The sequence below is a fragment of the Sinocyclocheilus rhinocerous genome, unplaced genomic scaffold (genome assembly GCF_001515625.1).
Source record: "Sinocyclocheilus rhinocerous isolate Xijiao unplaced genomic scaffold, SAMN03320098_v1.1 scaffold1024, whole genome shotgun sequence".
NCBI classification, from domain to species: domain Eukaryota; kingdom Metazoa; phylum Chordata; class Actinopteri; order Cypriniformes; family Cyprinidae; genus Sinocyclocheilus; species Sinocyclocheilus rhinocerous.
In genome coordinates this window covers 709386-724886 of record NW_015655417.1, presented here as the reverse complement: position 1 = coordinate 724886, position 15501 = coordinate 709386, and the positions used below count along the sequence as shown (strand labels likewise).

General features: G+C 39.1%; 1 protein-coding gene across 2 annotated transcripts in view; it reads right to left on the bottom strand.

The window, feature by feature from the left end:
* LOC107718289 (unconventional myosin-XVIIIa-like) overlaps positions 1–10577 on the bottom strand; it is a 120099-nt gene extending 109522 nt beyond the window's left edge. For both annotated transcript variants that reach the window (XM_016525304.1, XM_016525305.1), the window contains exons 1-2: positions 10482–10577; positions 6971–8117 (exon numbers count right to left, since the gene is read on the bottom strand). In XM_016525304.1, the coding sequence (XP_016380790.1) occupies positions 6971–7996 (1026 nt within the window). In that variant the 5' untranslated portion in view covers positions 7997–8117; positions 10482–10577. The remainder of the gene's footprint in view (positions 1–6970; positions 8118–10481) is intronic.
* Positions 10578–15501: the final 4924 nt, after the last annotated feature.

Here is a 15501-nt window from a genome sequence, read left to right as displayed (position 1 = left end):
CAGATTTGACTAATCACGGGTCAAAAGTAAGGAGAGATAACTGACAAGATGTTGGAGGATTTGCTCCTCAACAGATCCCGAGCTCATTGACAAATATATTTTATTGTAAGATGTGCTCCCTTTACACAGTGCACACGCAATCGCAAAATCGAAAGTGAAAGTAAACTGCGACTGCGAGCGCTCATTCAAAGGGTATTTAAATACCCCACATATTGATAGCGGCGCCCTGATGCGCGAAAATTATATACAATATTAGAATGTTTGCGGGACTCGGGAGCGGACACAAAAATCGCAGGAGCGGATGGGAGTGTGCAGTAATGGTCAGAAATTCAGCGAGAGCGGGATCAACAAGCCCCGCGCTATCACGCAGCGGCGCAGTCAGTCAGTGAGAGCCGTAACAGATGACGTCAAATCTTGCGGGATTGCATAAATAAACTACACAGATCCCCACTATTCTGACAAATATACATAATGAAAAGATGATACAAAATGTAATACCTTGGAAAACGGCATTTAAGACTTTTTAATACTTTTTAAGGGCCTTAATTTTCTCTAAATTTATTTATCAATTTTTAATACTTTTTAAGACCCCGCGGACACCCTATACACATTATGCTCAAACAACAGCATTTGTGGCATAATGCTGATTATCACAATATTATTTGTGGGCACTTGCAATGGAAGTAAATGGTTTAGAGTATTCAAAAAGCAGAAATATGAAGCCTACAATGTTATTTTTTTGTTAAAACTTTGTATTATTTTAGTTGTAAAGCAGATTGAATTATTTTTAAAATTGCTTTAGGGTTTTAAAGTTCATTCCATTGTCATGAAACAAAGTTGTAAAAGTGTATATAAAGTTACACAGAAAAGGTAAGCAAGCAATTTTTTCACACTAAAATCATGTTAAAGTCTGTGTTGTTATTGTTAACTAAAACTAAATTTGAAATAAAGCGGAGATAAAATCAAATATAAATCTTAAATGAAAATCTTCACCTTAAAACCACATCATAAAATTACTAAAACTTAAAATAAAATTCAAATAAAAACAACCAAACAGTATAAACTAAGTATAATAGTAATAGTATAGTATATCGTATAAACTAAAATAACACTGGTTAAAATTCATTTTGTTTATGTCTTTTGGCTACACTATTGAAATAGTGAGTATTTTAACCCTCTTAGCGCCAAAGTCGCAAAATTGCGAGTAATAATTTACTACATTCTCCTGTTTTACTGTTGATTTCCTCTTTTCCTGATCATTTGGAATAAGGATAAAAAGCAAACATCCATTTAATATCTATTATTTCCTGAATATTATGACATTCAGGAGGGCCGCCCCCTGATGACGTCATAATATGCAAATTAGATGAGTATATTTACACCCCACATAAACTTTCGGTCATGCCCAACATTTTTCTAATTTACATTAGATCTCTATCTTTAAGCCCTTTCAAGCCACAAGCTTTTGAAATCTTGATGTCAAAATCCAGCATTTTTCCAAAAAAACCCTGGCGCCTAAAGGGTTTTAACATTTAAAAATTGCCATTCACTTCCATTGTAACTTCCTCACTGTAAATCAGATTTTCACTTATTTTAATAAAATGAGTGACATATTTATGTTTCTTTCTTCCTTTCTTTCTTTCTTCCTTTCTTTCTTTCTTTGTTAATCAATATTATGCCACAAATGCTGTCAAATGAATTAACTGCACTGATTTCTAAATATATCAATGATACTAAACTAATAACAAATAACAAAAAAGAATGTGGTTTCATTTCACTCCCTAGATTTGTTGCTTACAGTGGGACAGCCCTAAAAATATATATATGTGTCACACTCCTTAGGAAGTGCACCGACTACTCCACTAGGGAGCTGACTAAGACATACCCTAAGTGTTGGACTTCGATATCCAGGACTCAATAACCAGAAAAAAATGTGCTTCCAGGTCTAGTTTTGTCTTGACTGAGACCATCTGACTAGACTGAGAGCTGAAAATAGACGCTTTTTACCTGTTTGCTTCAGCAAGGTCTCGATCCTTATTCTGGCTTCCTCACAGCCATCTCAGGACATCCTGACTACACTGGTCAGTGCCTAGAAGAATAGAGGACTTCCTGTATATTCGCTGTTTTCTTCTAAGGAATAGGGAACAGCGGGAATAACATACCATTCTTCAGCCACTCCAAAGACATTCCCGCAATAAAGGGTTGCATTATTTGCCAAACTCAATTACAAAAGCACATCAAAAATATTTCCAACCATCAAAATAGTGTGTGTATATTTTTAGTAATCAAATTACCAAGCAAGAATAAAGAATAGTCCTTTGATCTTTTCACTTGGGTCAACAATCACCTAGCAACCAACCAAACACCCTAGCGATAAATTTAGCAATTTTTTCTTCAGTAAAGATCTAGTTTATGTAACAATCCACGTCATCTTCAATGTTTACTATCAAAGCAGTACATTGCCCTGAAACGTTGTCCTGAAAATCATGGCTTAACCTAAGACTCAAAAACAGCAACATTAAGCAATAAAGATGTCGAAAGTAAAAGGTCAATCTAGAAGTTCTCTCAAAGAAGCAGCAGAGCCCAGCTGTGCCTGTTTGATGAGACCGTCGTGAACTCCATCCACTTGGTTTTTGTTTGCACTGGGACATGATTGTTTTACGACTCGTCTTTATTTGGATTAATGATAAAGCTGTTGCTATTTGTTTTCTGAGACAATAGGGCCAAGAATGGCTCCCGCTGCTCAGTGAGGCCCACAAATCAGTGCAGCCCTCCAGACATCACACAAGACAAACACAGATCCTCCACAGACACGTGCTACAAAACACAACTACCCGAGACCACATCCACACCAGAACAAAGGTCCAGAGCTTCACTTCCTGTTTGTCAAATATTTCGTTCCAAACTCACTTTTATAATAGGGATGTGCATTCAAAAATCATTCAACTTTAGGAAACATGTTTCAAGACACCCATACTTAAGTGCTTTTTTATTTTTTGTGCTTCACATCACAAGTATACTCCCTAATTGTTGCCTAAACGTTGATGTCAGTTGTTGTCTGACAAACTGGGCTGATAGGCATTTCGAAAAATGACAACTTAACCAATCACAAAATAAAAAATGAGGCAGCATTGTGGCACCTTTGTTGTGCCACAACAAAACTTGTTGTTTTGAAGTTGAAAAAAGTGAAATGTAAATTATTGGATGACCAATATGGATTTCTCAATTGCCGGTGTCAATAAAAGTAAAGTTAGGGTAGCCAATATAATGTTTTATGCATAATACAATTTAAAAATAGCACAAGACACTTTAAAGTTACTAAAAGGTTAATGGATATATTTTAACGAAACCTAAGAGATTTCTATCCCTCTTATTAAAAGTCCATTCCAAAAGTCCAGTTCATAAAGAGATTGTGTCTCTTCAAAAGACTTGGATTAAACCACTCGATTCATATGGATTACTTTTGCGCCAAAAGCGTCAAAGTTTTGGTGTAATGGAATTTCATTGGAGGGACAGAAATCTCTAAAGTTTAATTAAAAATACATTCATTTGGTTGAGTAAATGATGACAATTTTCATTTTTGGTCGAACCAACCCTTTTAACCTTTACTTAATTCAATAAAATTAAAGAAAAAAAAAACTGATACAAATTTCAACAAACAGAAATACAATCCAATGACAAGTTTCAGTAGAATCTGGATGGGATAAAGTAAAGTGAAGAACACTTCAGCCAAGTGAAACTGGTTAAAATGGCCAGATATCACCTGAATAACCTGACTGGCCGATATATTGGTCTATCCTAAAGAAAATATTGCGTTTTAATAAACAATCGCTGCTGTCAACAATCACTTCAATCAATAAACAATCACTTCCACACACTAGAGTACATTCTGCCAGTCCTTATTTTAAAACAGCTCCACAACAAAAGCAGCTAAAAATGAATGCTCTCAGAGGACATATTAGATGTTCCAGACAATGCCTGTAGCACAGCTTGCCAAAAGACGAGAGAGCGATTGACGGTGGGGCGAGAGTCAGGGTGACCTGCACAGAATACTCTCACTGACCTGAGGTCATGTAATGAACCATATAATGACTACAGCGGGGAGGCTGACTAAGAACTATGCAGCAAAGCAAGTCCCTCTTGTTTGTTGGTAAAACCCAAAATAGCACAGCAGACCCACTCTGGTATGAGATAGAGGTGCTCGCCACTGACTAATTTGCAGAAGCACATGATGAATCGGTTGGTTCTAATTGTTACGATACCAAATGGGCAAGAATCACTCAATATTTTAAGCTAAACAAATCTTGGGTTTCCTGGAAGTGCTTCATTTATGATGCTGTCACAAATCTGGCCTATCAATGAGAGTTAAGACTATTCCATAGGAAAAATCCATTAGGAAGCCCTTCACAAACATGTGGTTCCATAAACAGGCAGGGCTGATGATCACTTTATTTTTCTAAGCCCATTACAGCAGTATAGTACCATTAGCCTGACGTTAGTGCTTGAGTTAAGATTTATCATGGACACAAATGCTGAACCTGAGAAGCAGGTCCTTCCTTACTCTAGGCTATACAGCTCGTTTTCTATCATGTAAATGCAGTAATGATGAAGATGATGATAAAGTTGTGCAAGTGCTCTGTCTTTTTGCTGTCAGGCACTAAGTCAGTTTGGCCTGCAGAAGTACAGCTGCTCTTCACCTGCTCTAGGCCATGACTGACTACAAAGAGACCTGGGGGCTGTTTCAACAAGTACAAAAACACTTAGGATTCCTTTTAACACTCTTTATTCCTCAACCGAAATGATCATTTGGCCAACATTTTACAAAAGCAACCGTCAAGGCCAGGGATTCCTAATTTTTCTCAAATAAATAAATAAATCAACAAATGCTTACAACAAATACAACAAAAAATTTTACATTTAGAGGTGATTTGATTTAATTGTAATTGACTTTTGAGATTAAAGCCATAAGCATAGCTGTTTGAGCATGTGTTAGAATGCTCTGACATAAGTCTGCTGTCAAAGAGTTTCTGAAGGAGCTGACACAATTACTCAACACAGTTTAGTTGTACATTAAATATTGTGATTATCTGCGGTGTAGAAAGAAATGTCGCCAAATTGGTCAGACAAAAACGAATGACGAATTACATCACACAGTGTTAACAGCATTTTGGTGTTAACAAATAAATGGCAGCAATATGGATAAAAGAAGGAAAGCCGTTACATGTGTAAATAGTAGATCTGTTTACTGTAAAATGAGTTTAATATGCTTCATGTCAGAGAATGGCTAATATCACCTACATTATTTACATTACGTACCCCCTAAAATTATAACACTATGCATTTATTAAATATAAATGTCACATTTAAGTCATGCAATTCAATATTTTAGCATTTTAATGATTTAATAATTTTAATCATTTATTTTCATAATTAAAAAAAAAAAAACGTGACGTGACGTGACATGTGGCCAAGTATGGTGACCCATACTCGGAATTAGTGCTCTGCATTTATCCCATCCAAAGTGCACACACACAGCAGTGAACACACACACACCGTGAACACACACCCGGAGCAGTGGGCAGCCATTTATGCTGCGGCGCCTGGGGAGCAGTTGGGGGTTCGGTGCCTTGCTCAAGGGCACCTCAGTCGTGGTATTGAAGGTGGTAGAGAGCGCTGTACATTCACTCCCCCCCACCTACAATCCCTGCCGGTACGAGACTCGAACCCACAACCTTTGGGTTACGAGTCCAATGTTATTTTAATCAATTATTATTTCATAATTTAAATGTTTTTTAATATTTACATTTATTTGTCAATTTAATTTGGGCATTGCATCTTGTAAACCCACAGCAAAGTTCTCATGAACCCTTAGAGGATTGTGAATCCCCTGAAGAAATAAACAGTAGCTGCAAAGGGACCATTTAAATTCATAACTGTCAGCAAACAGCAAACTGAAGGGAATAGTTATCAAACGACCAACACCTTTTTTCCCCACACAAACACATCTAATGATTCAGATGCACTCCGATTCAGTTTCAAAGCTCACTTGTGTGTCACACTTCTCTGTTGTGAGCTCTCATGTTTCACAGACAGCTTCAGAATACCTTTTAACAAATTATCAAGGTCTCCTAACTGCATGTTACTCAGCAAAAGAGTATGTTAATTGAATGTACTGTTTTTTCCAAGCAAGTAAACAACATTGCTAAATGCTAGGAATCCAATGAGTGTAGTTACATAATGCCCTCAGTTACTGTAGGAGGAAGCTTTGTGAGTCGTCTCAGCATCTACATGTGCAGCTTGGCACGACAGCATGCCAGATTGGATCCATCCAAGTAATGGCAAACAGGCCAGTTAATAAAGACACAACCTCCACCCATCCTAAAGAAAGAAAAAACATTTACGCCCAAGTGCCATTCTTATCTGTTATCTAACAAGGAAGCAGCGCATAACACGACAGATAAGTCTCAATGGTTTCCCTGTCAAGGAAAAACGAAAGAGCTGTGCCGCCCATTCATCACATTCATCTCACACAAAAGAATGTGCCTAACCAGCATCAACAGCAAAGTGCAATTTATCGTTACATACCAAAACTAAACTGTGAATTGTGTGCTGTTGCATGTGAAATTTTCACGAGGAAAATCTGAATTTACTGTCGCGCTGTGTCCAACTATTGCACAACAAACTGCGAAGAAAAACACAATCAAAACTGTTTCAAAGCCTGTCATTAAAGTCATCACTTGTGGAAAGCAGGAGGAAGAAAAGATTCTGTTAGACACATTGTGACAGATGTTCATCCTGGAAAGGAATCTGCTTCCTGTTACACAAGAACATGTTCATCTTAAATGATGTGCTTGTACTCTTGAGAAGAGCCAGTTGGCTCCACATGTGTAAGAGCTGGGCAGGCTTGCGGGGAGTTGCCTGGAAAGTCTGTGATCATGAACGAGAGAAGAGAGAGAAAGTGTGGACTTACGTCAAATGCTTCCCGCCGCAGCCCTTCGGTGTTCCTCAGCCAGCATCGGCTCAGCTCGCTTAGCTCCAGGATGGGCTGAACTTTCAACCGAACCGTGTCGCCTGACTGCCGAATCATCTCCACAATCTCATCCCTGTTCTTGTTCTCCACATTTCGCCCGTTGATCTCCACCAGCCTGTCTCCGGGGACCAAACCAAGAGCCAGGTCCTTGGTGCCGGCACCTGGTTCCGCAAAGTGGACCACTCGGCGATATACCCCTCCATCCGTGCCACGGTCCAACATGGTGGTGCGTCGCAAGGAGAACCCGAAATCTCCAGTGTTCCGCCTCTGGAGAACCAGCTCCCGAACTTCGGGCGTCTGCAGGGGCACTACAACAGGCAAGCGGAGGTCCGCTGGAAACGTCTTATCCACAATCTCAGGAACCTGCACTTTTTTCCCAGTAGAAGGCTGTTGCTGATGATGCTGAAGACTTGGCTTACGTTGGGGGTCAAAGATCTTGGTTTCAACCTGTGGAGACGGGGCAGCCGAGTTCTGCCCAGAAGGTGTGGAACCTTCAGATGGACTTTCATCTTTATTCCTCTGAGAAAAGGAGAAGCGCTTCATGATGGAACCCATTTGCGAGTTCTGCATGGCGAGGGAGCCGAACCTGGCCGCCCGCTCCTTGACAGAGCTCCGGTGTCCATCTTGGCTGTAATCTCCCTTCAGATCGTCACTGGAACTGGCTGCGCTGAGCTGATCTGCATCCAGGACCATGCTGCTGCGGTTACTGAGGCCGTCCGACTCAATGTCAGTCAGGTTGAGCTCAGTGCTGCTGGCGACTTTAATAGGGATTGGGTTCGAGATCTCCAACTTGTTCTTGGAGTCCCGTTTGGAGCTCCGGTTGAGGTTGAAGAAACCCCGTCTCATGCTCATCTCATCAAGGCTTCGGAGCTCAGCTGCTGACATCCGTTCCCTCCGGTCTCTCTTGTCTTTTTTCTCCTTCCTAACGCCATCCTTCTCCTTGTCTTTTTTCATTAAGTTGAACATACTGTCCCCAAAAGTAGTCTGCGGTTCACTACAGAAGCACCAATGTTTTCACAAGTAAGCGATTTTTCCATACAGAGAAAGAGTGACTTCTGTACATCCAGAATGGATTAATTATGGCTCCCTGAAAAGAGAAAAATACCATAGCATCAATAATTGTATCATCTTTCATGTTTCTTTGCACAATTAGAATCTTTTAGACGCCAGTCAAGTCATAATTTCCTAATGAACTGCAAATGAACATCCTGCCTTACAATACGCAATAGTTTTGTGAAAAAGTAAAGCCATATTATGTAGAATTCCTTGACTGGCCTTCACACAAGAAACTAACTTCTGTACCCATAATGTGGCATGACAATATTTACCAGAACAGCAAAATTGACTGGTTTTAGAGTAATGAATATACTGTCTCATTCACTATAAATATGTGAAACAAACAGGGTATAAGGCATTAGGGAGGTGCTATGAAAGTCACGGGGCTCTAACATTCTTATTTTCCCACCAGCGGGAGACTTCATCATCCAAACAAGCTCCATTAACAAGGGGCCAAATTTTTCCCCATAATACAGGAAGGCAATTCAGGCAATTCTTCCCCATGAAAGGCTTTATGCAATGCACGCTTAATGCAACGTGATAGTACCTAATACTACCTACTCTACTAGTTCTACTACTCATAATTTGAGATCAACATTAAAATATAAATGCAAATGCAAAAAATTTCTAGTGAACACTAGCTTGTATAAACAATAAAGGCAGTAACATTTATTATGATAATAATTATTAATAATGCATTATCCCAATGAATATAAGTGGGCATGGTAATCAAATCCAGCATACAGACTAATTTAAGCAGTAAAGATGTCAGACTGCTCAGTACATTGGTTATTCTCATTTTCATTTGCATCAGCATCAGTCTCTTTATAGCACAGAATATTAGCTTTATATTAGTTTTTTTCACCCCTCACATGGGTTTTTGAATATGCTCAGCATGTTTGAACTAGCTTATAAAAGATAAAGTCTCCTACAGAAAAAAAGTACTATGATAACCAATTTCCTCCCAAATAAACAGCATTTATTTAAAATATAAAACTTCTGTAACATTATAAATGTCTTTGCTATCACTTTTGATCAATTTAATGCATCCCTGCTGAATAAAATTATTCATTTAAAAAAAAATCTTATTGACCCCATACTTTTGAAGGATCGTATATATATATACATGGAATCCATCACTAGTCTGTGTTAAGTCAACTTCTCTACTAGTCTTAGCTACTACAACAGTAATTGTGGTAACATCATAACTGTACAGTCTTTATATTAGTTTTTTTCACCCCTCACATGGGTTTTTGAATATGCTCAGCATGTTTGAACTAGCTTATAAAAGATAAAGTCTCCTACAGAAAAAAAGTACTATGATAACCAATTTCCTCCCAAATAAACAGCATTTATTTAAAATATAAAACTTCTGTAACATTATAAATGTCTTTGCTATCACTTTTGATCAATTTAATGCATCCCTGCTGAATAAAATTATTCATTTTTAAAAAAATCTTATTGACCCCATACTTTTGAAGGATCGTATATATATACATGGAATCCATCACTAGTCTGTGTTAAGTCAACTTCTCTACTAGTCTTAGCTACTACAACAGTAATTGTGGTAACATCATATTAAACTGTACAGTCATGACATGGACAGAAAGGTTGCTGAAAAGCTTATTTGAACATTAGTACAGTAATCGATCGTTGTATTAACTATGTAATTTTGGCAGAGACTGTTGTTACCATTGTCAATTTATGTAAGGAGTTCAATGATTCATTGCAATACTGTTGTTAATAAACAGATGGACTTGATGTGCACTTGACCACTGACATGAAAGGAAAGCACTGCCCTCTTTCACGCTTACTATGCTACAATATAATTAAGAATTCTGTTACAACGTACAAGCCTGTGGTTTGCTACAATGTATCCTTGACGCATTAAAGGCCAGACAGATAAAAGCCAGGTGAGAGTCACATTAAAGAGAAACACGTTAGGACAAGAAACCTACGTATAGCCTATACATTTGCCCGGTCAGTCAACCGGAGCAACCAGAGACTCGTCAATCATCTGCGGAAGGAAAGCCAAACGCTAACGCTCAGGACCAGCCGCTAAGCCTTTAAATTAGCTGGACACGGACTGAAACTGTTAGACACAGACCACCAGAGTATACAGTTTTTAGCGTGAAACTACCAAAACTATAAACCCGTAAGGTAGCTAATGACCAGTGAATGTAACAATCCTCCGGCTACAGTTAGCAGGTCAGTTAGCATGAGTTAGTGGCTGATAAGGGTCCTTTCTTCGCCTCTATATCCAGCAGCGGACTGCTGTTGATCCCAGGCTCACATCCCTGACATGAGATTTTACCTCCTGAAAATAACTGGATGTTATCTCGTTTACGGAATTTAAACATAAATTGATATAAACATAAAAGTCCGCTGCACTCACCGTTGTGAGATATCCAGTATTTTGGCAGGGAACGGTATTGTTTCTGTTCGCTCTATCCTCTATGGGCGCAGCTGAACGTGAGCAGGCGAGCACTGTTGTAAATATATAGTGATAAAGGCGGTAGGTTGGCCTCATGCTGCTTATTGTTCAGTGAGAAGAAACGGCGACACCTGCTGCCTGCGTTAAGAACTACAGCTGCATAAATCAATGCCATTTGGAATTGATTGGGATTAATAATGGAATAATAACAACCCATTGTCTCGTATTGCGGGGTTCGTTCTCAGAATAGATCTAGGGATATAAAAGGGTCTCGATTAGATAGGTATGGGAGGGACATATTATTATCATTACCTAAAACTACTCCTGTTAATTAAAATAAATCTGAAATAAAATATAAATATTAGACAAAAAACTTTTGAAACTTTTGAAAAGACAAAATTTTAAATGTTGCCTTGCAAACAAACTAAAATGAAGCACTTAAATTACTGGTACTGGTAATAAATAAAAAAATGAAAACTAAACTAAAACTGCAACTGTAATAAAAATAGATGAAACCTAAGTAGTAATATATATATATATATATATATATGGCGTAAAATTTGAAAGCATAACAGCTGAACGTTTATGAAACGTCAGTCAATAAAGCATTTTTTGTGAACTAAAATGTTATTGCAGTCATGTAGCCAATGAATGAATGAAAATGCATATTTTTCAAATAAAGAGTTAGTGTGTGCTAATTTTGTGCTAATACTTGAATTTGTGCTTCATAATGAGGTCCAAGTTTAAAGTCCACATGAAATCAAAATTGACTTTATTTACTTTACTAGTGCACATTGCTAGTCTTGATGTGAACAATTAATCCGTGCAAGTTAATCCGCTGAAAAAAATTGTTTGTTTTGGTAATCTTTAATCAAAATCTGAACATTTACTTCTGCTCTGGAATGGCATTCCTTCTCTGATGACGTCAGTTTTACGGCTTGGGCAGAATATCATTAAACACACCCCTACAACTGTTAGATTGCTATGAGTGAGAGACAGAGAGGAGGAGCGCAAAAATAAAACCATGCATTCAATATTCCGTTTCAGCTGAAAATACGTCACTACACTGAAATAAAGTCGGCAGCAACTTCCGGTTCACACATAGGCCTACTTTAAAGGGGTCATATGATGCGATTTAAATTTTTCCTTTCTCTTTTAAGTGTTACAAGCTCTTGGTGCATAAACAGTGTTTCCATAGGTTTATGGCTTGGGGTGGGGGGAGGTTCTGTTTTTTTCCGTTTTCATTTTTCTGGACTCTTTTTGAATGGTTAAATTAAATTTTATTAATCAAAAAACATATGAGGATAGTTTTACTCAAATGAAACGGTCAAGTGCTCATGAAGTGACTCTCAGAGCAGTTCTGGAGATGTTGTTCATGTATTTATGTCCTCATTAGTGAGATGACAGATGTTAATATCACAGGAAGCATCACGCGCTTCAGTACGAGTAGTAAACAAAACCGCGCGTCTGCGCCATTCATTAACACAGAGACAAGCAGAATTCATATTTAAATAGTCGTTTTGCGGCTTAATATTTACAAATACTAGTGGGAGTGGGAGTGTGCTCACTTGAGTGCGAGCATTGGGGCGGAACTCCGCTGTGCACGATGCAGAGAGCAGGACTATGTAAGGTAGAGACAGAAATGACATGCCGGTTGTGTAAATAAGATAAATAATAAGGCTATTTAGTTTGTTTAATAAAAGGAAAGGGTATAGACCTGTTCTATAGGAAAAAGTAACTTTAAATGACTTCTGTTGTGATCTGGTGTAGCCTGTTGGGAAGAGTGAAATATTAATTGGATTTTTTTTGTATGATGAACTTCCCAAAACTATTTTTCTGTGGAGTTGAAGTCATTTAATTTCACTAAATATTAAATTCCTATATGGGTCATGCAATGTTAACAATGTTAAACATAAATTGTTGTAACATGTCAGCCTCAGACCGCGAATGGACGCTGGCGAGGCAAGACGCACATTTTCCCTTCTCTTCTTCCAGTCATTATTGGTATGTTTAAAAGTATTAATTTGGTCAACATTCATTAAATATAAAACGGAGTGTGTTCTGAGTCAAGCATACAAATGTATTTTTGTGTATTGGTTACTTTATGTGAGTTTTATGCGACTTTTGTCTGATGCACGTGGAGCTAACAAACTCATGGTTTGTGCACAGTGTTTAACTGAAGAAGTTAGCGCAACAGATGTTTCTCTTATCAAGTGTTCCATGTGTTTCAGGTATGTTCAGTCCTTTAACTCGAATTGTATAAAATTACAGAATTTGTGTAATTAGGTTCATAATGTCCAATGAGATCTTGAATCATCTTTTGGGTAGAGCTAAAAACATTGTCAAAGAAGGGCTAACAAGTAACCCCTCACCTGACATGGTTGTTACTCCCGAGACCATTTACAAAATTCTCTTACGTTATTTCAGTGAAAGCCCAGAGTCTTGTCTTCCTCTTGCAGACTTCTACTCTACACTGCCACATGACAAAGAAAGCCCTGTTGACTATTGGGTCCGTCTCAATAATGCGGCTGAAATCGCTGATAATCACTTGTTCATTGTTAATAATACATATGGAGACAACAGTTGACACAAAGAGCGATATATAAACAGTAATTTTATTTTAATTTCCTTATTTCTTGTGTTTAAATGTATTACACAATGTTAAAAATAAATTGTTGTAACATGTCAGCCTCAGACCGCGAATGGACGCTGGCGAGGCAAGACGCACATTTTCCCTTCTCTTCTTCCAGTCATTATTGTGTTTAACGGAAGAAGTTAGCGCAACCGATGTTTCTCTTATCAAGTGTTCCATGTGTTTCAGGTCAATAAATGGAACCGTTTTGAAGCTGGCCTGCTGTGTCAAGTGAAATTCCTTATGTACAGAATCAGATCTGCTACACTGGCGCTATAGAGAAAATATCTTGGATACAACCGATCAGCCGCAGCCGATCAACGGGTGGTGTCCGTTTACGTGGAGCTGTTGCCGTGATCTCCTTGTATTCATCGGGCCGGTCGTTGCAGTTGTGGCCGGGTGTCAAATCGGGGATCGAGTCCTGCCGTCGATTATTCCCTTGAAATTGTAATTGCGATTATTAATTACGATTATCACAATTTACATTGAATGTTTATACCATTGTTTGATGCAAATTTTGATTAGAAATTTTGTCTGACTTGAACCGGCGCCGACGCCACGTCACTGTCACGTGTGGCATCAAAGTACCGCGATAGCGTTTCGAGAGCAGCCGGCTGTCTCAGCAGGCGCAGCTTTTTCAGAGTGACTGCAGGAGCGTTGATGACGACACAGCCATTTCACGATTGGCCAGATTCACCGCATGACAACTATAATGTGTGTTTCCATGTCTGCCAAGCCAGAGTCTGCTAACGTCATGTCTGCTACCCCAGGGCCTGCTCGTGTCACGTCTGCCAAGCCAGAGCTTGCTCACGTCATGCCAGCACCTCAAGAGGTTCTTCTCAACATGGCCGCCATTGAAGAGCTTCATTGCAAGATAGCCGCCACACAAGAGTCTCTTCACAAAATGGCCGTCCCCGACAAGACGTTTTTCGATACTCGATGGTATCGAGGCAATTCGGTCGGTGCCTAAAAAGTATCGAACTCGATACCCAGCCCTACCTGTCACGGCCATGGAGGCCGTTCATAAACTCACTGTCTGTCCTGTCACGGCCATGGAGGCCGTTCACAAACTCACAGACTGTCCTGTCATGGCCAAGGAGGCAGTTCAAGAATTCTCTGCCTGCTCTGTCAGAGCCAAGTGGTCTGTCCATGTCTCTGCTCTGCCATGGCTCCCCACTCTGCCGGCTCCGCCATGGCTCCATGCTCCTATGCCTGGACTTTTTTGATTTTGTTTGGGTGTCTGGAGCCGCCCTTAGAAGGGGGGAAATGTAATGTGGTGTTTGGGTTTCTTGTTCATTGTTTTCATGTCTTTTATTTTGTAGTTCGGCCTCAGTCATATTCTTTCATGTGATTCTCTTGTCTGTGTGTTATGTTCTGATTGGTTGTTTTAGTCATGTGTCTTGTGCTTATTGGTTTAAGAGGTGCATTTTCTGAAACGTCTGTGTATTTGACAAATATTGCATTTAATTCACTTCATTTGTGATAAAGTTTGCAAACACTGCGCGAGTGTCACTAACGGGAACAGAAAGTGTCCGGCTTGACGTGTCTGTTTTCAACTCCGCCCCCGACTGCAAGCGGCTACTCTCATTGACCGCCGTCTGTAGCCGTGCTTCAAGTCGAACGCACCTAAGGTCTTGTCATGTGGTTCTTCATTCTGTTTGACCATGGGTTGGTTTGTGTCATGTGACCCTTCTTGTTTGGTACAAATAGCCCTCATGTTCCCATTGTTCTTTGTCGTGTATTGAAGTTGTAATCTGCTGTCAGTGAGTTAAGTCTGTTCATGCCTTTTCAAATCTAGTCAAGTCTTCGTTTATTGTTTGGATGTTTGAATCACTTTGAATAAAACTGCACATGGGTTCTCAGTAGCCACGTCACTGTCACGTGTGGCATCAAAGTACCGCGATAGCGTTTCGAGAGCAGCCAGCTGACTCAGCTGGCGCAGCTTTTTCAGAGCGACTGCAGGAGTGCTGATGACGACACAGCTGTTTCACGATTGGCCAGATTCACCACATGACGACAATGACGTGTTTCTAACATCTTCAATTCCAATACTGCTCACAAATCTGTGTTTTTAGAACGGTAAAAGCTTTTTTTACTGTAGTCGCACTGTTGTATTGAGCCACGTTTATCATACAACACTGATAAAAGCATATATACCCCCACTTTATTAGTATTTAAATAGTATATGATTATATTTAACTTTATTCTTGAACAGATGGCGCTGTATTAAGCAGTATATAAAAAGTGTTTCTGTTGCTCATGAAAACGTTTCTGAAACGTCTGTATATTTGACAAATATTGCATTTAATTCACTTCATCTGTGATAGAGTATGCAAACACCACGCGAGC